The 23,806-nt window shown below is 39.1% G+C and overlaps 1 protein-coding gene across 1 annotated transcript in view; it reads right to left on the reverse strand.

The window, feature by feature from the left end:
- Window positions 1-23,806, reverse strand: part of PRKN (parkin RBR E3 ubiquitin protein ligase) — an 807,172-nt gene that overhangs the window by 131,247 nt on the left and 652,119 nt on the right. Inside the window, exon 8 of the mRNA XM_076333958.1 lies at window positions 850-911. Coding sequence (XP_076190073.1) covers window positions 850-911 — 62 coding nt within the window. The remainder of the gene's footprint in view (window positions 1-849; window positions 912-23,806) is intronic.

Raw genomic sequence — 23,806 nt, forward strand, 5'->3', positions numbered from 1 at the left:
GTTCTTGACAATATAATCTGATCTAAAAACTAAGAAACCAGACTTTGAATTAACATTTCAGGAGCTGCTCCTACCTCTGTCACAGCCCTCATATAACCTTGTGCAAGTCCTTTGGTGCAAGGTTCATTAAAAGATGCAGATATTCTCATGTACAACACACTAATGCTGAGCTTTCAGGCCCTCGGTCCCTAGTACCTGCAACTCCATGTCAGGCAGTTAGGCTTTATAACCCGTACATTAGGAGAGATACTTCAGAGACAAAGACAACTTGAACTTCAGAAGCATTGAGCATTCGAAAATTCAACTTGTCTCTCAAAATTTAAGGCCATTTTCTCAGCATCTCTGTACGTTAATTTCATTATTGACAAAATAATAACTATGAACATCTTGTGAGTGTTGTAAAGCATACTTCAGTTATGCTTTCCTAAGACCCCTCTACAGAAATAGTTTTCTGAGTGCAAAGCACAGCTGTAATTATGCATGAGAAACACACTTTTGAAAGAGAAAAAAGGCCACAAAAAGTGATGGATAATATCATGAGTAGCTGTAAGTATCAATCCTTAGTCAGATTTTTTGTCTATCTGCTGTTTTAGAGAGCCTGTTTACTGCTGTAGTCAAAAGCCGAAAAGCTGTGGCAGGTAGCAGATGTACCAATTAATAACCTGTCAAGGCTGATGGATAGAATGAAAAAAAAAAATCTCACATATATCTCCTGTGTGTTTTTTCCCCCATATTTCAGGTCACTGGGGGTCATGAGATACACTCTGCGTCCCTGGAGATTGACGAAACTGTCTCATTAGCGTCTATCTTTCATGACATTAAGACGCTGCCTTTGAGATGCTAACTCACCTGTTCTTCTCCTAGAATCCTGAAGTGATGAAGCTCTTTAATCAAGGAGTCTGGACAGCCAGCTGTTGGAAAGAAACAAAAATAGGCATTTTAGAGCTTCCTGTCAGTGCAGTTTCAGCATAAGATACGTAGATGCAGAGAGGATAGAATATACAGATTACCTTAGATAAAGAAGATTAGAAAGATTAGCCATGGTTCTGAGGGCACTGGAATGCTGAAAACCATCTATCAAATAATCCTGCCACATTTCCGAGCATGCTACCAAGAATGCTTAGAAAGGTTATATTCTGAATATTTTAGCCCTTTCCCCAAAGGACTACAAACGAAAGCAAGACGAAAAGGGCAGCACTGTCTGCCAGATACCTCCAGACCCTTAGCGTAAGCCAAAAAGCCTGTTAAAAGAGGATCTCACATCAAAACCTTGGAGCTGCCCAAAGCTGAATTCTGATTCACACACCAGGTTTGGACTCATTTCTAAGCGTAATACAGGCTTTCCCTGATTCCCTGAAGGATTTCATAGGCCCCACAGATCACTTTAATTTTGGCTGTCACAAATATAACCCATTTCACAAATATGTAGTTGTCACCCACAGGTGTAATACACAAACCAACTATGCAGGCAGGGGAGCGATTTGCCAGAACTTTGCAATCAAATTAATGTTCAATCGCTACAGACTTTCACATCTGTACCAGCCAGTAAGAAAGAATGTCTTGCTAGATGCCATGCACTTTACTGACCTGTTCAGACTGTGATTACCTTCCTGGTGATGAAATCCAAGGCTGCTACGCACTTTTGTACACTACTAGACTCATTTCTGGCAAGAGATAAAAGTGCAGACTGTGAAAGCAATCTGGGCTTTATTCTTCTTACCAGAAATTGAAGCATCTGCCTGTGAACAGAGAAAATTCCTTAAAAGGAATTAAGAGCATAGTTCTCCCCAGAACATGGGAAGAACTACGAATTTTATCAACCTGCTTTTCTGCTGATGCAACTACAAATAGTTACCCCTCACACTTAATGACTGCCATTAAAAGGATGCAAATGAATTTGGATACAGTTGTCAGGAAATCTCCATCAGCACTGTGGCTTCACTCAAGGCCAATGAGGCATGGCCTACACCCTCAACTTTTGTTGGCATAGCTGTCTTAGGGATACAAAGGGAAAAGCCTTTATACTTGCAAGCAACATAACTAAAAAAGGCAAAAACCCTACTATAGACACAATTATACTAGTACAAGTCTTCTATTGGTATAACTTCTTCTACTTAGGGAACTAATTTAAATGACATTCAAATCAGCTTCTTGCTGGTAAATGCTTTAACTCCATTCAGAGGAGGTACAGGTGGAGAATGCACCATCAACACCACTTCATCAGCAAACCCTTTTAAAGGTAGCCAAGTTTAACGGTGGCCAAGGTTTAAGCATATGGTATGAATTATCCATTAATGGCTTGTCTCTTATTAAATATTACTATTTCTTCCCATTTAATAAAACCTATGATACTCTTACAGGCTTCTTTCCACTCACCTTTTCCCCCGTCTCACACACAAGGATATTCACATAGTTGAATGTGTGAGTTTTAGCTCTGAGTGAGTCTTTCTTAATGGATTTCTATTCTCCTCAACTTCTAGGCCCACAACCCCTGTATCACCTTTAATTTTCTCTTCTCATTTCCCCCATGCTTAGGCTCTCACTGTTTATTCTGTTTCTTGTTCTCAATGCATTTAAAGTTGTCCTTACTACTTCCACCACAGAATCACTGCTATGCAGCATTTTTCTGTCCATTTTCACTGGGATTTACATCTCCATCTTCCAGCTCATCCAAACCCTGAATGTATCAACTGCTCTAAATGTCTCACTAACTTCTTGACCTGAGGCCTGACTTGTATGTAGTCCAGAGCTGTTGACTTCCCTGTGTTTCAGATCAGAACTCACTGCATAAAACACAGTTCTTCTCTCTTACCCTCAAGCCCTTATGTAATTATTAATTTTTTTCCTGCATGTAATTGTCCCTGAAAATACAGAATCATAGAATCATAGAATGGTTTGGGTTGGAAGGGACCTTAAAGATCATCTAGTTCCAACCCCCCTGCCATGGGCAGGGACACCTTCCACTAGATCAGGTTGCTCAAAGCCCCATCCAACCTGCCCTTGAACACTTCCAGGGATGGGGCATCCACAACTTCTCTGGGCAACATGTTCCAGTGCCTCACCACCCTCATAGTGAAGAATTTCTTCCTTATACCTAATCTAAATCTACCCTCTTTCAGTTTAAAGCCATTACCCCTTGTTCTATCACTACATACCCTTGCAAAAAGTCCCACTCCAGCCTTCTTGTAGGCCCCCCTCAGGTACTGGAAGGCAGCTATAAGGTCTCCCCAGGGCCTTCTCTTCTCCAGGCTGAACAACCCCAGCTCTCTCAGCCTGTCCTCCCAGGAGAGGTGTTCCATCCCTCTGATCATCTTCGTGGCCCTCCTCTGGACCAACTCCAACAGGTCCATGTCCTTCTTATGTTGGGGGCCCCAGAGCTGCATTGATTGTACACTGCTATAGGAATTTCTAAGTGTAGAGGATAATTATGATTTCATGTAATACTGCGTGTTAATCTTTGACAGATGTTAGCTTTGTAACACCAACTAAACTGCTTTCTGCTTGTCTCTGCTTTTTGCAGTCTTTACAGCTTCTTCTTTAACCAATCATTTCTTTCTTCCCTCTTATCCTTTCCAATTTATTATTCACTAAATCCCTTAAGATGGGAAAGTTTCTCTTTTCTTGCCTAGCAAGAACTTTTTCTCTTTCCATTCTCCTTGAAATCATATTTCCTGAATGCCTGTTTCTCCCAGAAATCCATCCCATTCTGCCCTCATGCATAATTTATATAATTATGTGAACTGCTTGTATGCATCCTCTCTTTCTTCCATGTTAGAGACTATAAACACTTCGGAACCAAGGATCTTTGTAAAAAAAGTGTAAAAGTATGAAGATATATATAGACATATATATAAACACATATATGTTTATTTTAAGTGTTACTAGTTGTCCACTGCTGCATTCTCTTCCCAATACAATATTTTGTATAGTCTATTTTTCAGAGACTTGCCCAATCTAGTTTTCAATCTTTTCATAGCCCAGACTTTCAGTGAATCTTGAAAGCTGATTATACAAGAGATCCTGAAGTTACTAGCAAAGAAGGAGGAGAGAGAGCTTAAAAACCATGTCAGTGTTGGCATGATGCTTTCCAGCAATGAGTTCAGAAATGTCAAATGCGTGCAATAATGAATTATACTGACACACATTAACAGTCTGCTGTCTGTAAGAAGTCACTTCAGATCTTCACATTGCAGAAGCAATAATTTGAGGAAACAATGGAAGTTATTGTTGTCAAACAATAATTTGAGGAAAAAATGGAAATAAAGAAGAAACATGGAAAAAAAGAAGTAAGATAGAAACATCCTCTTTTCTTTTTGGATATTTCTGGATGTATTTCTGATATTTCCTATTTCTATTTTAATTTCTTCTGTTCTGTAAGCAGACCTTTGTAAAACATGCTCCAACGCTGTGACCCATTTTCACCAAATATCTGGGAGTTTTGAAAGAGTCTTGGATGGTGTTAAATTCCTGCACTGTCACTAGAGACAAAGGCTATAGACAAATAACCATTCCATAAATAAAAAGAAAAGAGATTAAAAAGTACCTATTCTGCTGAAAAGCATTAAGAACTATTTGTCAACTCACCCACAAACCCATGCATATATTCATCAACATATTCATGTATATGCAAACACACATGGGAACTTGAAAATTATTAAAAGTTAAGCACAGCACCCAACAGGTTCACTGGCAAACTGTGCACACCAAAAGTTAAAAAAAAAATGTATTTTCTAAGTCTCTGATGTGCAGCTGGTGCGTGCCACATGAAATAAATAATCTGCACTTTACAGATTTCTGCTATTTTGTGTAGAATGCTTCGAGGATTAGTTTTTATGTCTTATAATCAATGGTCTCAACAATTACTGAAACTTTCCATTTCCCTCTTCCCAATTATTACTTGAAAAAGTACACGCATACATGAAATTTCCACAGACATAAACCGAACCATAGCAATATTAAATAAATCAATCAATAACAATTACATATAAGAGTGTTAAAAGGAAAGGATGCAAAAGCATGGAAAATTGCCTTTAATCAGAAACCAATACTCAAGACTGAGGACATCTGCAGACTGATAAAATGGCAGCTAAATTGTTTATTAGTTCCCTCTTTCAACTCACTTTCAAGCCTATGTGTTTCATATGTTCTCGGCTACAATGGCTGTTACAGGTTTTTGCTAACTGAAGGCAGAGCAAGATGTAAGAAATATAAAATTGATGCAAATCTTTAGTATTTTTATACCACTTTTTCCTCTGACATAGTTCCATTGACCTCAAAGCAGTAAGACCCATAAAACTAACGTGATGTCTTAGGAATGAGCCTGAGTCTAAGCAGGAAACTAAGTTATGAAGGGATGAGACCCAGTTCAAAGCACCAGCAGCTTTATAAACACACCACAAGTAATTTCTTTGCTTCTATTTAAGCATTTATTACTTAAATTAAATTTAAGCATATTATTTGCTTCTAAATGTTCCATCATACCCTAGATGAGTTATTTGAATAATTTTGTTGTTGCTTGATTCTCATATTGCTTTATTATTTAACTCCAAATGCTGCACTTATGAATGAAAGGTACATTCAAAGTTACAGAAATTTGCAACTGTAAATTTAAAATTTATATTGTGGTGTTCTCTTCATAAAGATAGATATTTTTAATCTGTTCATATAAGTATATGTATCTCCAAGAGAAGAATAAAGAAGTAAAATTTAGGAAGGACAGTTTAATGTCTTCTAACATCATAAATCCGCTGATTTCAACTGGTCTGAACACACATTTTCAGCTACACTTGTAATTAAACTATGATTCTAACTACTACCAATTTAATTACCCAAGTCTTAACATATTTTTTCTCAGACAGAATTAGCTTCTGGTTTTGTTTTTGCTTAAAATTATCACTTTGCATGACTTACGTTCTCCAGTGGGAAGGCAAAGGAAAAATTAAATCAACCCTTTAATATTGCATAAACTGGCAAAATGAAAGCAAAAGATGACTGCTGTTACAAATACAGCCGACTGAGAACCAATGCAAGTGCCAGGGCCCTGATGGCACCACCAGCCCTGACTGTCCCTGCCCGGCCCCCCAAGGCTCCCCCACAGCCCGTGACCCCACGGTCAGCCCCCGGGGCCATCAGCCCCTGCTCCGGCGCTGCCGCAGCAGGGCCGGTCTCCAGCTCCCCACAGCCCCGCTCAGCCCAGCCATGGGCCCCGCCGAGCCGGGCCCACCCATGGGCCCACGTTCAGGCCTGGCCTCAGCCCGTCCCCATCCCCAGGGAGATGCCCGATGCCCAGGGTTGGGGCTGTCCTGATGCCCCCAGCTGCCTGCTCCTGGCTGGAGTGGGACGGGCCCTGGCTGAATTTTAGCCTCAGAGAGTCATAGAAAATTATACAACATCTTCATTGACTGTAGTTACAAGCATACATATCACTAATGTAGGATTGTGTGCTACATCTTATCTTCTACCATACATTTGTAGCGTTATTTCCTGCTTTGCATTTTAAATTTCACCTTTCCTCAAATGGTACAGTTGGGTGACGTTCAATTCACTGAATTTAAGTATCTAAATATTGGCTATATGAATTGAATATATTAATTGCACGCTTCCTTTTTAGTCAATAGAAGGAAATACACACCTTCACAGGGTAATTCCTGTCGTCTGAGACAGGCCCAAAAAAGTTACCCACTTATCTCCATTAATTGAGGAGTCTAAGGTGACTAGGTAAGATTTACACAAGTAACCTTCAGACTTTTAAGGTTAGATGAGCTTAATTTTACTCAACAGCTGCAATCCCAATCATTTCTGCACATGCTTAACTTTGAGCATGTAAATTTTGCCATCATATTTAGCTCCCTGCAAACTGATCATTTACATTATGAACACAGCGTCACTTCCATTTCTCTCACTTAAAATTTATGTCTGCATCAACACTTGTTAATTCTGAAAAGTACATACCCTTTTGTGAGCTCTGAACATAACTATATAAGAATACCTATCAGTGTCCTTCAAAGGGTATCTTTCCACAGTGCTAATTGCTAAACCGAGCTTGCAACTGAAAAATGTTTCAAACACATGAGAATAACCACTTTATGCTTGGAAAATTAATGGACGTTTGTCTTTTTTTTTCCTGACTGCTCCACATAGAATCGTATTTGACTGGAGTAGAGATATGAAAAATGATCCATAGTCAAAAAAATAATTCTAAAAGTTTGGAAATGCATTATAGCAACGATTTTATATAGGCACGTGTACGCTGGTCTGCTGCACATGCACAGCAAGGGAAGGTGGCAAGGGAAGCCTGCAGCTCAGAGGTGCTTGTTATAGCAGGTATCCATCCAGAGCACAGCCAACCTCTAGCTACAGTGGGACACAGCAGCTGGGACTCCGTCTGCAAGGTACAAGTGCTCAGCATGGCACAACCCAGCCCAGACAACTCTGTTGAGTGAGCAGGAATGACAGAAAGAGCACAGCCCTGCACCGTGCGTGATACCAACGGGAATGGTAACGGCATAGCAAGAAGACGGAGTCGGGCTAGACTTTCACACAAAACTTAACAGGTTAAAAATCCTGTCATTAGTGCGCATTTGTTTGTTATGTCATTTTCCCAGTCTCTTCCAACCTGTTCAACTAATTGGAATATTGGTGTAAAAAATACACCTTTGTGCTGTCTGTGTCTCTTCCAGTGAAAAGCAATCCCGTGCTGGTGACAGTGCAGTCACTCTTATGGGAACTGACACTGATTTCAAAGTATGAAGTGACTTCACTGTGCTTGTGTTAATTAAATGTTTTGATGTTTCGGGTGACCTTTTCTCATTTTTTATTTTATGTGAACATGAATAAAGACAAAACTAAGGAGAGTGTCTGGAATGCATAAATATTTTATTGAAAAGAGAAAAAAAAATTATGAAGAATATCAAGTATGTAATTTACAGAATATAAGCACATAAGCCTATCTTTGGAATACTGCTTGTGCTTGTGCACTGTGAAAGATGTAGAAATGTTTTCTCACAGATCCCACAGAAGGGTATTATTATAACCATTTTCACAATTTTTTTAACAAACTTCATGAGCAATACTTTTGTAAATAGCAAATTATGGAGTTTTTTTTTTTCTCTGTTGTTACCTAGATAATTTTCTAATGTAACCAAACTAAAAGCTTCATTAATTTGTAGACCTACACTGTGCTTGCAGATATCATCCTTTGTATAAGAAAGATTTAATTGTTAAAGAAAGAAAGGTGATAAAACTGTTCTGTGAATAATTTGTCATCTCAAGTCCCAAGCCTTACATCTGCAAGTCTTAAAATGCAGGGGATTCACGTGGGCACACAACTTTATCTGGAAGATCAATTATTGCTAACCACCATTAATCATAAAATCACACATCAGACTCGAAACCCTCTCATGAAACCAGCTTGTAATCACTAGGTTTACCTATTGATTTATTATTAACAAAAGGCCTTATTTATTTACCTTCTGAATTCTCAATGTTGAGCATGCATTCGAGCCACATTTACAAACTGAAATTCTCTGACCCATTAACTCATACTTCCACTTCCAATACCTATTTTGACGATCTATTGTGATTGGGGTAGGTTTAGTCATGGAACATTTTTCCCCAAGAAAGAAAACGAAACAACTTTTTGTTCAACAGATGCACAGTGGTTATTCCCTTGCCTTACCTATAGGTATCAGAACTTTTCTCAGCAAGTATAATATGTCTTAGCTATAGATCTGTTTCAAAATGCTACAAGCACATTTAGTGTGTGCCTGTTGGACACACTAAAACATCTGATGATTTATTTTTTGGAAATATACTGTTGACTGCAGTCAGCAGTATATTTACAAATTGGGAGACAACCCTTTAGTACCCAAATATCTTGTACTGGTCACCTTACAATTGGTGTAAGAAATAACATATCCAGTAAAAACAAAAACGTGAAGTAAAAAATTACATGGGGTTCTTTACTTATACTCATGCCATTTTGATGACATCAGTTTCCAGATGATATTTTTCTGTCCAGTAATCTAGATAAGTAGATAGCAAGATACAACAAATATATGCCCCAAAAGAGATACATTAGTGTTTAAATAGTATAGATTCCTTTGGGAAAAAAAAATAAAGAGGACATATTTTCAAAAGCAAGAAGTATTGAATTCTGTCCTTTCAAAGTCAGCAGGAATGTATTTAGATTGCAAAGCTCAGCTCTGCAGTTGGGCAATGCTAAACCAGAAGGCACAACAAGCAATACTTGCATGTGGTTTACATACCCAGAGGTCCACATGGTGAAGGTCTTTCCTGTAAGTCTTTAGAAGTCTCTCTAAAACTACAAATGCATGGCAGTTCTTCAGCTCAAGCAAACTAGCATAGCTACGATTAAGTCAATGGTGCTTACACATGTTCCTACTAGCAGAAAAATTGGCCATGTACACAAAATGTAATAGTTTGTTAAAAAGACTGTGTGCCAATAAAGGATATATTTAAGTGCCCCTTTTTGCAAAGCTTAATCTGCAACAAGAAATTTATTTGCTTTTTAAAAAAAAATATTCAGAATTTAAATACCCTTTTCTCCTGATTGATACCCCTGTCAAACAGTATTATGTTAATTTTCTTTTTTCTTGATTGACTTCTGACAGCTGAAGTCAGTAAAAAGACCTATACATTTTTTTGTTATCAAAAAGGCTGCTGAAGCTAATATTCAAGAAATTTTCATGAACGCTTGATTGTCGGGACACAATACTTGTCCTGTTCTGACCAGTTACCAGAGATGTTAGTTGCCCAACTGAATGGGTTACATTTTTGTTTGTACGCACTTAATTTCAAAATCATCCAAAGACACAAAAGGTATTTTTGCTCTTGTGAAGTACTTGTGCAAAAATTCTGCAAAGGGACTGTAATAGAGTTGGGAAAGGATCACATAAATTTTGCCTACTGGCAGCAAATAGAGCATCTCAGATTAGAGAAAATTCTGCTGGTCTGGCTTTCTCACATTGTGCACAACTCTGGCCTTCCCTGTGTTGCTACTCACTGTTTGTTTTAATGATGCTTTAAAGCCAAATGACTAGAAGTAATGAACAGCATTAGCCATTTCCTACTAGGGTCTTTCTTTTAATCTTTACTGCAGAAAATATCAGCAGGAATATTGACCTGCCATTTCAGTTTAGAACCTGCTTCCTTGCTTACTTTTTGCATATTTAAGGCAATATTTAAACCAGACTTGAACAAGTACTATTTACTCACATCAGCATTCAAACCCTGAATTGTACTGAGCTGCACAACGCCAGCATGCCACTGCTTGTTATTTTTGGCAGTTTTCTGTATATGCTGCACCGCTATATGATGAACTGTTGAAAGGGCCCGTCAGAGGGGGGAAATTTTCTAAAAAAAATTCAGTATTGCCCAAGAGACTGAGACTTCAGGGAGACCATGCAATAGTGCAAACATATTTGACTAATAGTCTGTACCACCTGGTTGCTCAATATTCCAGTTTAAGTTATAGGCGTAAATTCACCCATGCAATTCTCAGTGAAGTCAGTGAATACTCAACTCATGCAACAAAACAAAATCCGTGCTGTCTATCTGTAAGGAGAAATTGAACTACGACCTTTACTGCTCAAATACAGCAGCTCCGGAAACAGAAATAAAAAGGAGACTCCCTTCTTTCCATGCAAGTACTGACTTTTGTCAAATTGAAGTAAATTTTACAGAAACATCTTTTTTTTTTTAATGCTTCTTAATTAACAGAAGTTACTCCTACAGTTTCTTCATAACATCAAAGAGTTGGAAAATCAGCAAGCCTAAGGCTCCTAACATAACCAGGTGCTTTTTTTTTTTTAAGTTGAGATACAACAGAGCTGCTCTAAACTTCTTTTGGAAGACTCAATACCTTCCACCATATAAACCTTGGTAGTGAAAAATTCATTGCAGGGATCTGGGCTGAAAGGAGCTCTTCACTCTCGGTATACCAGGTTTTTAGCTCAATCAGCTCAATTCATGAAAGGTTTTCTCATCTTTTATTCAAAAAGTAGTTGAACTCTCTAAAGCAAACTCTGTTCTCTCAAACTCCCACCTTCATGCTGTCACTGGCCTTTGATGACGATCAGTACCTTTGAGAAGGCAAGTGAGAGGTCAGGAGCTTTCAGCATGTGGTGGATACCTTATAAGAGAGGAGATTGTCTTCTCAGGGCAAATCCAACTATCCCTGAATAAAAGTCAACATAAGGCAAAAATAACTATAGAAGAATTTCATTTGCCAGTTACTGAAGGGCAAGTCTTTAAAAGATTGTCATTTCTGAATGCCAGAATTAAACAGGTGCAATACAGAAAATGCTAAAATGTTTCTAAGCTGAAATTAAACCAAAGTTCACACAGCCATTTTCCAGCTGATGGCTTGATAACTGAAGTATATTGTAAAGCCCAAGTGCTGAGAATCAGATTTGGAGAGTAAATATTTCTTCTTTTTCCCCTTCACAGTGGAATTAAGGAAACTGTCCTCCTATAATTTTGGGAATGACAGACAGAAGGACCAGTTTCAGCAATTCATGTTGCAATAAATTTCCATCTCACTCGTATTTTACCAAGTGAGGTTATTACACAGACTGTGAAATGCAGAATAAGCCATTGTACCATCAAGAAAGATGTGGCCAGGTGCCAGAGAACAAACACAGCTTTCCATCTCTTTAATTACAAAACTAGTGTTCAAGGATATGAAAATGCAATTTTTAAAGGTTATTTTCTGTCCGCAGTACAGGAAAATCAATATGCCAAGCTCAAAAAAAATCTGACAGAAAAACCAAGATGCGCACATGTAGGTCTCGCTCTCTTACTCACACATGCATAAGCATGCACAAAATTGCTATTGGAGAAAGGAGAATGGCAAACAATATTCAGTGACCCAGAAACAGCAATGCTTTTCTTTCTACTTTTGCATTTCTTTTTTTCCAGGGATATGACATCATTCTGTATAAATAGTATATAAAAAATGCTATTCTTTTAATCTGTGCAGCATTTATAAGACTTCAACATGAGCCTTTCACTGAGAGCTTAGACAAATATTTAAATTGCTACATAAATGACTCAGACTACAAGGCAAGCCCAGGCTACTCTAAAAATAAATGTTCATGGACAATAAACCCATCCAACCAAAAGAGAATTTTAAAAAGCCATGGAATATATTATGTCTCACAGAACAGTACAGACATATCTGGATGAATGGCTATGATTTTCTCTTTTTCATAGGGATTTTATGACAGAAAACCATTTCCAGAACACTAAAGAATGAAGCAATTGTCTAAAAGTGACCTACACTCTCATAATGGAGTTGAAATCTTATTTGTTACCTAATTCTAATATTTTTCTTCCTCCTTCGCAGCAACAATACATGTATGCATATCTTATTGCTCTCTGTGAGGGAACATGGCAAAGTTCCATTTGTGAAATGAGGATGATTTTGCATTTCACCTTAATCAGATCAAATTAGGGCAGGTGGTAACCCTGCAGGCAACATAATTATGAAAAATGCCTGTGTTCAATACAAACTGTCCTTCCAGTCTTGAGGTCTAAGAGGACAACATAGTACAATCTTTTTACATTTTACTGGCAGCTCAGAACACAGAAGCCCACAGAGGGGGGGACTACATACTGCTCTCATTTTTTGTCTGTGCAAATCCAGACAAATAATACATATGTTCTTCAATATTTACTCTAACACAAGAGGCAGAGTGTTTCTGGGAGTGCAAAAGCTGGTGTGGGATGAAAACTAAAGTTAAATACAGAAGAAAAAGAAATTAAGTCACTCTCTAGTCAGGTCTAATTCTAATAACATTGTGTGAGACAGGCTAATCCTGCATTACAAACAGTGATGCGTGTTTCTACTATAAAAAAACCTGACAGGCAGGCATAGATACAAGCGATCGTGCTGTCTGTTCATCCAGCAGAAAAAAATTGGAATGACCTGAGAGGTTCCCCAAAGATAGAGTGTTAAGGATTTTTCTGATTTTGTATTGATATACTGGCCCTATTCTTGAACAGACCACTTGTGATGAATAGCTGGCGAAACACATTTGAAATAAGCTGAAAATTTAATGCAAAATCCTACTCTACATTAAAGGGATAATACAGCCAGGTTCATTTAGAATATTACTCCTCTGAAGACACCCCAAGCACTACAATAACAAATGTTATATCGAAGATGCACTCAGCAACAAATGCAATATGAGTCCCTGCGAGGCGATTTTTCAGTATGTCAGAATTATAATATCACTCCATGGAAACAAATTAAGCAGCACAAGCTCGGCTCTTGGGATCACTTTATTAGCAATGCAGTGTTTTCTCATAAAGAATGCTTTGCTTTGGATCTGTCAATGAACATCAAAGATGGCCTATCCATTTTTATGGCGCACGACTTATTATTTGCCTATGACATAAACAAAACACTTTAACGTCCGGCTCTTTCTGCAACACTTCAAAAATAAAATTGAGAATAACAAAACAATTCCTGATCGTTCTTACTGTACAGCTGAAGTCCAGTCCAGTGTGGGTTTTTTTTAATCAAGAGGGATAAACGCTTTAATCAGGACGGATAAAAGTGGTACACTAGTACCAATGAAGGAATATTGAACAATTTCTACCTGGTGGAGGAATAGCTATTTTTAAATACCCACAGATTTCTGCAAAATATTGAAAAATATTCTGCTCTGGTTAGTCATCATGCTGATACACGAATCGATGTAATTTTGTCCCTTGTGCATAAAAGAGAAAACACAGCCATTGCTAGGTGGATAGGCTCTTTCGATAGGTCAGAGAAGGATGCTGCGCTTGCACTGTGGTCATAAATTTCCAAGGCTGTTACAATTTACCCCAAGCTCAGTGGCTGCACACTGGACTAGGGACGCAGGGGAAAATGGATATGCTTTACTCTGTACAGGGCAGGAGAGAACCCCCACAGCTCAGCATTATGCCATCAGACTCATCGGTACGCTGAAGTGAATTAGGGCAAGCAATTTCATGAGATTACGCTAGCAATTTAGTACAGAGCAGCTGCCGCACCACAGTAGAGGATACTCCTTCTAGTCTTTACTTACATGGCCACAAATAACTTTTGAGTTAATCCAGAGCAACAGCATGCATCTTTTATCTTTACCACCTTACACAGAGATATGCTATGCCTTCTAATTAGTTGGTCTTGTCTAACTTTTTTTTAAACTCACAATAATTCCATTATCACAAGTCCAATATATCTTCATTAAATTAGACACTGTATATGACACTATTTCTTCTAATATTTGAATTACTTCCCATATCTAGAGCGTGCACATTTTTTCCCTCAGCTACACTTTTTTCTGTATTCTTTCAACAGTACAGTGTTTCTAAGCTGTGAGTCTGAAGCCAGAATAGACAGGTATAGGAGCAAATCTCCAACCTTACTAACTGCACATATGAAACCCCACAGGGTATAGAGTCCAACTGCAGAGGGTTGGGGGGGGTGCACATGTTCCCCCACCCCCCGCCCCGGGTATGGGTATTGCTGTATCAATCATTTCCAATCAGGAAAAAAAAAGTCTTTGTGAAAATTTAGACCTAGTGGGATCCTAGAGTCACATAGCTTGGCACTATGAAGGCTGATGCAGACACTAGAAATTAGGACTGGAACGTCTCTGACCTTGATGCTAACACTTAAGCGGGCTGATAAGCCAAGTCAGAACTGGTGTCCCCCCAGGAATCCCGTCTCCCTCCCACACACACTGTCACCCCTTTCCCCAGCAGCAGGGAGACAGAGCTCAGACATGAGTATCCTCTGGTTTTTCTTTCCTTTTGCAAAATGGAAAGTCAAGTTATTGAAACTAACCATAAGGTTCAGCTTTTTTTTTTCTCTCATGTCATTAAAATGCTCGCTTGACGCTGCTTCATTTCAGTAGATCACTGAGTTGCAGTTGTAAAAAATAACAACATTAGGTCTCACCACGTGTACACTTACCTTTTGACACCATGTTAACTGTTTTTTCCGTAGAGTACTTCTGAGCAGTCATTTATATGTTAAGTACTGAACTCTATCACTTCTGCCTTTCAATATTACATTGCTTGCTATGTATTTTCCACTTGTGTCTGTTATGTCATGGATCAGAAATTCATTCCTTCTACTTCTGTCTGGCTCCAGAATACCATCATGCATGAAATTTCAGAGACACTTTTTTTCCTGACTGAGAATTATTGGATATACAGCTATAAAAGCATACATAAAAGCTAAAAGCCCTTAGAATTATTTGGAGGGGAAGCAAAACATCCCTTAAGCATCAAATCGGTTGGAAATCCTTCATACTGCTCTTCTGTACCGATTCCGGCAGGATTTGCTTTCTATTGTAGCTTAGTTCCTGTCTGCTTCAGGAAAAAGATGGTCAATTATGATAAATGATTCTGTATGGCAGGATTTAGACTCAGGCTACAGAAAACTATATCTAATGAGATTATCTGATTCTTTTTTAAGGATCAATAATTTATTTATAGGCAGGGGCCTCAAAGGTTAATTTCTAGTGCTTTACTCACCAAACTATCCAGCACTCAAATGACTTGTAGGAGACATACAGTCAGAACTGGCTAATCCACATCAGCTTGTTTAAAAAAATTGTCAGATTAACAAATCAATGATACTTACACACTACAAAATTGGTTTCCACTTAAAAGCTGACTGGATTTACACAGTTTACATGCAGCATAAATCCTGTTTTCATGTAATTTAGCAGGGGTTGTGGGCAAAGTGATTCTCCCCTCTCTTGTCAATTTACAAGACACAAACTGGCCAGCAGAAATCCTATTGCAGTTTCATGGATGTCTATTGAGGGAAACGGGAGGAGGAAAAAAAGAGCAAAGCAGGATTTTTGATGTTTGGCTGCAGACTGCTGTCACTGATCATTTTCCTATCTCTGCTTCCACAGCTAACTGTGCCTTTCCATTTAGAGAGCTTTTCCCTGCTTCACTGGTTATGCCAAGAAGTGTGCCTTGCCTAACTTGTGACATGTTGATGCTACATTCATGCAACAACCCATTGGGCGGGTTGCATGAAAGTAGCATCAGTGGGTGCTACATTCATGGGGTTTTCACCCATTTACCCATTTAAATTCTGCTCCCACTTGTTGCAGTCATTGTAAAAGAGTCAACAGTGTGGCTGCCCTCAAGCAGTCTGTGGCACTGAATGCAAAAGTTAACTTTGCTGCATCAAATTCTTTGGTATGTGTAAGCACATCTCCTTTCTCTCTCTCTCTTTTCCCCTTTCTCTCTATATATTTATTGTTCCCCTTTGAAGGTTGTGGAGCATTATCTAGTTTTATTTTTACTTTTTGTTACTTTTGGAATTTGATGGAGAGTGGGTTGCGGGAACACAGCACACTTGAGATCATTAGGACTATATCCTCCTTCACTGGGACAACAACAAATCAAGGTAGCAAATATCTGAAAGGTACAATGATTTTTTTTTGTGCAATGGCCACTGAATTAGAAGAGCTGTGATATAAAACTGATTCAGGTGACAGGTGCTTAATCAACTGAATCTCCAACAACTCTAATAATAGTTTCCTAACTTCTTTCTGTACCTGAAAAATATGATCTGAAGAGAAACATAAATATTTGCAATAAAAAAAATACGCCACAGTGTCAGTTTGCATTTTTTCAGTCTTGTATCTACAGATCCAACTGAACTGAAGGTTAATGCTAACATTTAAAGACAGACTGTGCATAATCTAAGAGGACATGTGACATTTTTATGTTTCAGGCTAATGCTTTGTGTCTTTGTTGTTCAGGAGAGTCTCATGTAGGAAAGTAAGCTAATGTCAAGGATTATCTCAATATTAAATAGATAAATAAATAAATAGAGACAAAGGAAAACCCGGTGGAGTGGCTGAAATAAGTGACATGTACACAGTACAGTAAACAATTCTGCCGAGCACTGTTCTAATTTGTCCCAATCTACCACAACCAATTACTCCTGCCTCAGAGACTCCTTATCTTAGATTTTCCAAGCCAGCTAGCCTCTATTTCTTGATAAAAGACACAGCAGTATTTCAGAAAATTGCACATTAGATAAAGAAGAAACCCAATGTTACAAATAATTGCCCGCATTTTTTTCCCCAGCTGAGCCAATCCTCCATCCCAATAGTTGAAAAGCTAACTACCTTCAAAGTTAGGTCTCAGTAATCCATCTGTATTGGCCACAAAATAATAGGCTTGACAATACTGTAGAACCATTGCTCTTAGCATTACTGTCTGCTAGAAAAAGCTGGGAAAATACTCTTTGAGAGGTCAGCAAGAGCAAAAAAGGACTGGGTTGACTTGTGCTCTCCACGATACTGGCTGGACATAACACACACTTGTGACACAGATGCAACACTGAGCTCCACAATGCACGAAAGGAAGATATCATTCAGCCCTGCTTCTTCTTCCTTCCTCTCCCTCCTCATCCCCCTTCTGGGAAAGAAAAAATATCGTTGGTTTGGGAGAGGCTGGACCTAGCAGTAAATATGATAGATAAACAAACGTACTGAACCTAACAAAAAATCCCTCTCTCTCAGTATCCTGTCTCTGGCACAAGCCAATAACAGATGCTATGAGAAAAGCTTAAGAAACGAGAAGAGTTAAATATCTCTGTATACCATCCTTATCTGCAGATTGCAGTTTAGGGACATTCTGTGATAGAGGATGCAACCAGATCAACTTTTTCCCTCACCACTCTTGGGAATTCTCCATTAATGTATCTAGTCACTTTGGGAACCCGGAATACTTTTGGTCTCTACAATATCCTTAAGCAACAAATTCCACAATTTTAATTTGCAGCAGGTGAGCTTCCTCTGTTTGCTTTATACCTGCTGCCTTGTAGTTGTATGGCTATCTCCAGTTCTCACATAATAAGAATGGGTAGATCCCTATTAATCTTTTCCATTCCTCTCATGATTTTAGAAAACTCCGTCACATCTTGATCCAGATGTCTCTTGTCAGAACAGAAAAATAAGCGTCTCATCACACACAAACTATTCCATACCTCCGGCCGTCTTTGCTGCCCTATGTTTAAGCAATAGTTAGCACTTTCTCTTTCAGAGGCAATAACCAAAACTGCACTTGGTATGTGCAGAGCAGAGTGCGCTCTCGATTTACCACAGAGGAATAACATTTTGTCATTCCTAATAGTTCCTAAGATCTTAATTGCCCTTTTGACTTTCACTTAGGGCTCAGATGACACTTTCAGTGAACCATCCAAACAGGATGCCAAATAAATGAGGCAGCAGATGAGAGACCAGTGCCCCCTTGCCTGCTTTTCCCTTGTACTCTCCAAATGATGTTAACCCAGCTTCTTAAGAAGCCTTACTGGAAAGGTGGTTCAAAAATACTAGCAGTGTCACACTGACAGTCAGCTCTGTAAACTGAATCAGTTTGTTACTCCATCCTTGCACCTGAGCAATGCTGCAGCAGCATTGCAGCCAACTCTGGGCCATGGCCATGTACCCCATTAACCTGACTCGCCTTCCTGGCTTCACCTCAGCTTGCCCCAGCACTGGGACTTCTCCGGTGATCACAGGCCTATGGCTGACCCTGCGCGGCATGCCCCATTGGCATGCCACAGCATGGCACGGTCGGCCTTGGTGCTGCCCCAGGATCACCCTGCCACTCTGCTTTGCCATGTCCTGCCAGCAAGTAGTCATTACGCCAGACTGCAAAGTGACTTACCTAGTCTCTAAGGAGTTAAGGATGTGGGAGCTAAGCTGTGGTGTGAAGTATGAGGGAAGAAAACAAAATGGACAAAAATCTGATAATCCGAAACTAACACATGAAAATGAATGACTAAAAGCTTTTATCTGAAAGTTGAAACCGAGGAACACAAGATCAGGATAGCAAACAAATAGGAAGAACAAAGAAAACTACCATCAGACTCCTCCTTTTAATCTTCTAAAGGACAAATACTTCTCAAAGAGCACTATATTTACTCTGTAATAAGTAGCCTTGTAATTTTCATTATAAAGATCATGCAATAACAAGAAAATTACAAGGATCATTTTATTTTCTGACAGGTGAAATGGCATAGGATTGGAAATTCAACACTAGACAATGACTGATGTTCAGTGGAATTTCTCCACTGTCCCCAAAGCACGTTATTAAGTAAAGTAAGAAAAGTGTAGGGTAATTAACCCTTAGCTACACCATATTTGCAAAAGCACTGTATTCTGCTGTATATTGTATATGATATTGTCAGCTGCTTTTCTTTTCATCAAAGCAAAGAGAAATGGAAACAGAAAGCACTTTTGCATATGTGCCTTATAGACTTGAATTTGAAAATTATGAAGAATGATTTCTCTAAACCCTAGGTGTGAAACCCTGGAGTTTCATAAAGAGTACAAGGTTCCTCGCAACCTGACCTGCGCACACAGCATGCTGGAGCACTCGCTGGTTACGTAGAGCCTGTATTGAACTCATGCAGAAAATTCCTGAGGATGAGACAACTTGTCTGGTGCCCTCAGTTTTCTTGTCTGCGGTAGGAGAAACAAGGACATCAAACCTAGGCAGCATCTGACCCATAATAGATGGAAAACGAAATCTCCATTTGTAGCTTAATTTCTCATCTGCAGGTCCCTCTACAGGTTTGGTTTTGGGTTATTTTTTTCATCTCTGGTACCTGTCAGGACAAGCTCTTTTGTGATTGAAAATCCTGGTTGTGTAAAGTGTGCTGCATCTAGCTGTGCAAAGGTGATATAACATTTATTTGTATTACAATTGAGCCGAAAGCGTCCCTTGTGCTAATAACTCCACTGTGCTAAATAGTGGGTGAACATGTCAAATTAAACATATGATATAGTCATTTGTAAGTCTACCAGAGGATGCCATATGCAAGGGTGATGCAGAATCTATGGCACATTCCCCAAAGAACGGGGCTGAAGCAATACAAGAAAACTGCACACTCTTCTGTGCTATGGGTATAATGACCAATGCAAAACTGGGATTTTAATTATGTCTCTCAGCATCATAAGCTGTGAGTTCGGCCTAACTTAGTGATCTTACATAGAAAAATATTACACTGCCAAAGATAATTCTCCAGCTACCCTTTACAAACAGAAAACCATAAATCCCATGTCTTGAATTTACAGAATATAAACCAACAATCTGTAGCAGACTCAATTCTATGTTTGACAATGACAAGGCAATGCTGCCATGCAATTACCTCGAGAACCTCCACGGAAGACAATGGCAATTGAAAGTTATAACATCTGGCTCTGAATCCTCACTTTATGACTTTGTGGAGAAAGAAGACCAGTCATAGCTGCGTGACTAAACATCAGTTTCGCATTTTCTGACTTTTCTCTCAAAGTCTTAACAATATTTAAATAAGGCTCACTTCACATTAATGCATGTATTATATAAGATTAAAAAAGCCACAAGATCTGGCTCCCACAAAGTCTTTTATGGAATATATTAATGTACATTTCACTCAAGCGACTGAAGTCTTCTCTTCACAGACATTTCAGCCTTCTGCATAAAAGTAACCTTAGGCAGGATTTAAAAGAAAAAAAAAGAAAACAAAATAATAATAAAAAAAAGCTTTTTATGTGCCCAAAAGACCAGAACAGTTGAAATTAGCAGTTTTAGTGTGCTAGGTACAGCCTGTTTCTTTTTCCATTTCTTTAATTAACCTGGCTTATTTACCTGGCTTGCTGGGAAAGGAGTTATTAGAGCCCACCCGTTACTGGCTCTGAAGCCTGCACAAAAAGCCAGAGGATGCCATTTAAGTAACAGCTCTCATATAATTTTTCTGCTTTAGCAATACAACTATTTTTAAAACAAACTTCAGGGCCTGGAGTAGCTCTATTTTTAAAGTAAATTTTGCTAATAAATTGCTTCATTGGCAGGATGCAATCTGCGGTTTATTCAGCCTGTAATATTCTCATGTGATAGTTATGATGAGTCTGAGTTCAGTGCTCAGAAACGAACTCTTTCCATTTTGAAGGAAGTAGGGCTTAGCTGGGCAGGGGGATAGACTGAAAAAACAGCAGCCTAAATAATCATTTGTAGCTAGTGAACAGAGAAGAGCAAATGGGGATAGTTTCACTAGGAAATTTGAAGGTGGGTGTACAGGAAGAGGAGACAGTCATTGCAGCATACAGAAAAAATACAGAACACTGAAGACACTCAGCACTAGCAGAGCTATTTTTCATGTCAGGTTTTCTTTAACCTGCAGGCTCTCAGGGCCAGACCCATTAGCACACTGACCATGATGCCTCAACCCAGGCACTGGGCTACATTTGCAGGACTGTGGCCTATATTTTCCTGACAAACGAGGCCAGGAAATGGATGGATTGCACTGAGGGAGCTGCCGGCTAACAGCATCTCACTGATGCAAGGAGAGGTGCAGAGCAAGGGGGCTGTGCTGAGACACGTCTGTAATCAGAGAGACCTCACTGAGATGGTAACATTCATAAAGTATGTGGGGGATGTCCAAAGACAGAAGAGCTGAATGCACATCTCCCAGGAGAAAATGGCCCCTCTGCAGGGAAGAATATGGCTGGTCACTTTGTATGTAGAGTGTTATACTCCTTAGCGGGAACAGATATGTGGAAGGAACTAGTAACAAAAATTTAACCAAGAATTGGTGACAAGCATGAGAGTGACAAAAGGAGTCCCCTGCCAAATATGCTAGACGCACTAGCTGATGTGTTGCTTCTCAGAAGCATGAAGCCACTGAAAAATTGCTAGAGCTCATACAAATGAGCTCTATCGTTGTCCATGTTTACCTGTGTGGACACGAGCTATACTGCAAAATGATCTTAGGAAGGTCAAAAGGGACTGGAGGCTCTGTGAGCAGATGTGAAGAGGCTATTCTAGGGCTATTCCCATTAGTCCTTCTGGAGGAGTGTCAAAAATCAGGTTAAGACAGATATGATCTAGAGGTAAGTACATGGCTGCATAGTTAGTGTTGACAGGAAGATAATTAGTTTTCTCAACCATGGAAAGGTGTTCCATGAACGCAACTTCCCAAACTTCATCTCAGGGTAGTTAAAGAAGTGTGTGAAGCAAACTCACAACTTCTGGCAGTTTCCTTTGAGAACACAGGGAGAACAAGTGTGCCTTAGTAAAACCAGAGAAAAATGTCTTTAAGTCGTTGACTTATAAGAAATAATAACAAACTTAAATAGCGGGATTGACAGTACGCTCAATACTGACAAGATCCTTGCCCCTAAGAATAATTTTGGGCTGACCTCAAGATCCTCTGTGAAATCCAACTGACGGTGATAGCTGCAGGGTCTGTGTTCAGTGTTTTTCATTTCTCCGTATTTCACATGCAATTTTTCCAACAGGCATATATTAACATTTGTGTATCACACAGTGTATAAGAACTCAGGAGGAATCTGAATGAAGAGAGATATAGCACAGAAGAGGTATTAAGAGGTACAGTCTTTGCCCCTTCCATCCCTAACCTCTAGAGCCAAAGAGAGGGTAATTCAGCTTATGGCATGATTCATAGCAGCCTATGGAGCATTTTAATTTTTGCCAACTGCAGTGTTTTGAAGATGTTTTGGCATTGAGAGATTGCTAAGCGTGCCTTTAACAGACGCCCTTTTCTACACATCCCTCTCCAGAGTCTCTGATGGCAGTTCCATAGCTCTGTGCCACCAGTCAGGAAGGGAAATCTCAGCTGACTACTTGACATTGCCTCAATTTTGCAGTTTGATGAGGGCATGGATGTGCCCCATGACAGCATGCCAACATTTTAAAAGATAAAACCACTGCTGCTGTAGAAAAAGGTAAAGGGAGATTAGCAACTACAAATATGAGCAACATAGTATTTATCCATCTCTTATCTATATAAAGCATACAATTTTACTCATCACTGAGAAAACGTCTTCAGTCTCTGCAGAAGAGGATGTGCAAACATTTCTTTGTAGGTCTAAAATCCCTTGCATGTGCATCATATATGACTTCTGCTGAAGTGAGCTGGAGTCCTGTACATGTCAGAATAGGAAGAGGTTTATAAATTTTTAGATGCCCAAATGATAAATCCTTTCCAGACATGAGTGAGAAGCAAGATACAGTAGGAAAGTAAAAGTGATTCAGTGTCATGGTGAAAAGTATATAGGCACTGTGTTGATAAATAATATCGCAAGGCTTTTCTCTGCATAATCGATAATGGAATCATATTTGTATCACCATAAGGCAATACATTAATAAACTTATCTTCTAAAAAGAAACATTTTTGGAGGGGCATATCACTGACCTAGAGGTCAATCAGCAATGAGAAACTTATAATGGGTTTAAAATAAATGCATGGTATGAAAACACATACAGCAAAAAGAAAATCGAAGATTCATCCCCCAAAGAAGTAATAAAAACAACTATCAGTACATAGCAGGGTGAGTACCCCAAGACTTTGACTAAGTAAACCCTAACCCTTACATCCAGAAGTGTGATTCTAACCAATAATCCACAGCTTATATGTGTAAAGAAGTCTGGGGGGCTGTGGTTGCCTCACAAGAGTTCTGGATGGAAATAAATCAGAACTTTGCCTTATGTGAACTGGGATTTGATATGACCTTCATGCTGCAGACCTGTCAAGCTGTAGCAATGATGAATGCAATCAGACAGCTATTAGACACTGCTCTAATTTAGACACAGCAAAACTTATTGAGTAATGTCAAACGAAACAAAAAGCAGGACTGGAGTGTGAAAGGGCTTTAGTTCCCTTTAGGTAAAATTCAAAGGACCTTGTAACATCAAGGCCTTGCTGAGCTGGGCATGAAGGCCTTGGAAGTGATGAGGTAAGATTATCATAATTTATACAGTT

Source organism: Aptenodytes patagonicus, chromosome 3 (genome assembly GCF_965638725.1).
Source record: "Aptenodytes patagonicus chromosome 3, bAptPat1.pri.cur, whole genome shotgun sequence".
Classification (NCBI taxonomy): domain Eukaryota; kingdom Metazoa; phylum Chordata; class Aves; order Sphenisciformes; family Spheniscidae; genus Aptenodytes; species Aptenodytes patagonicus.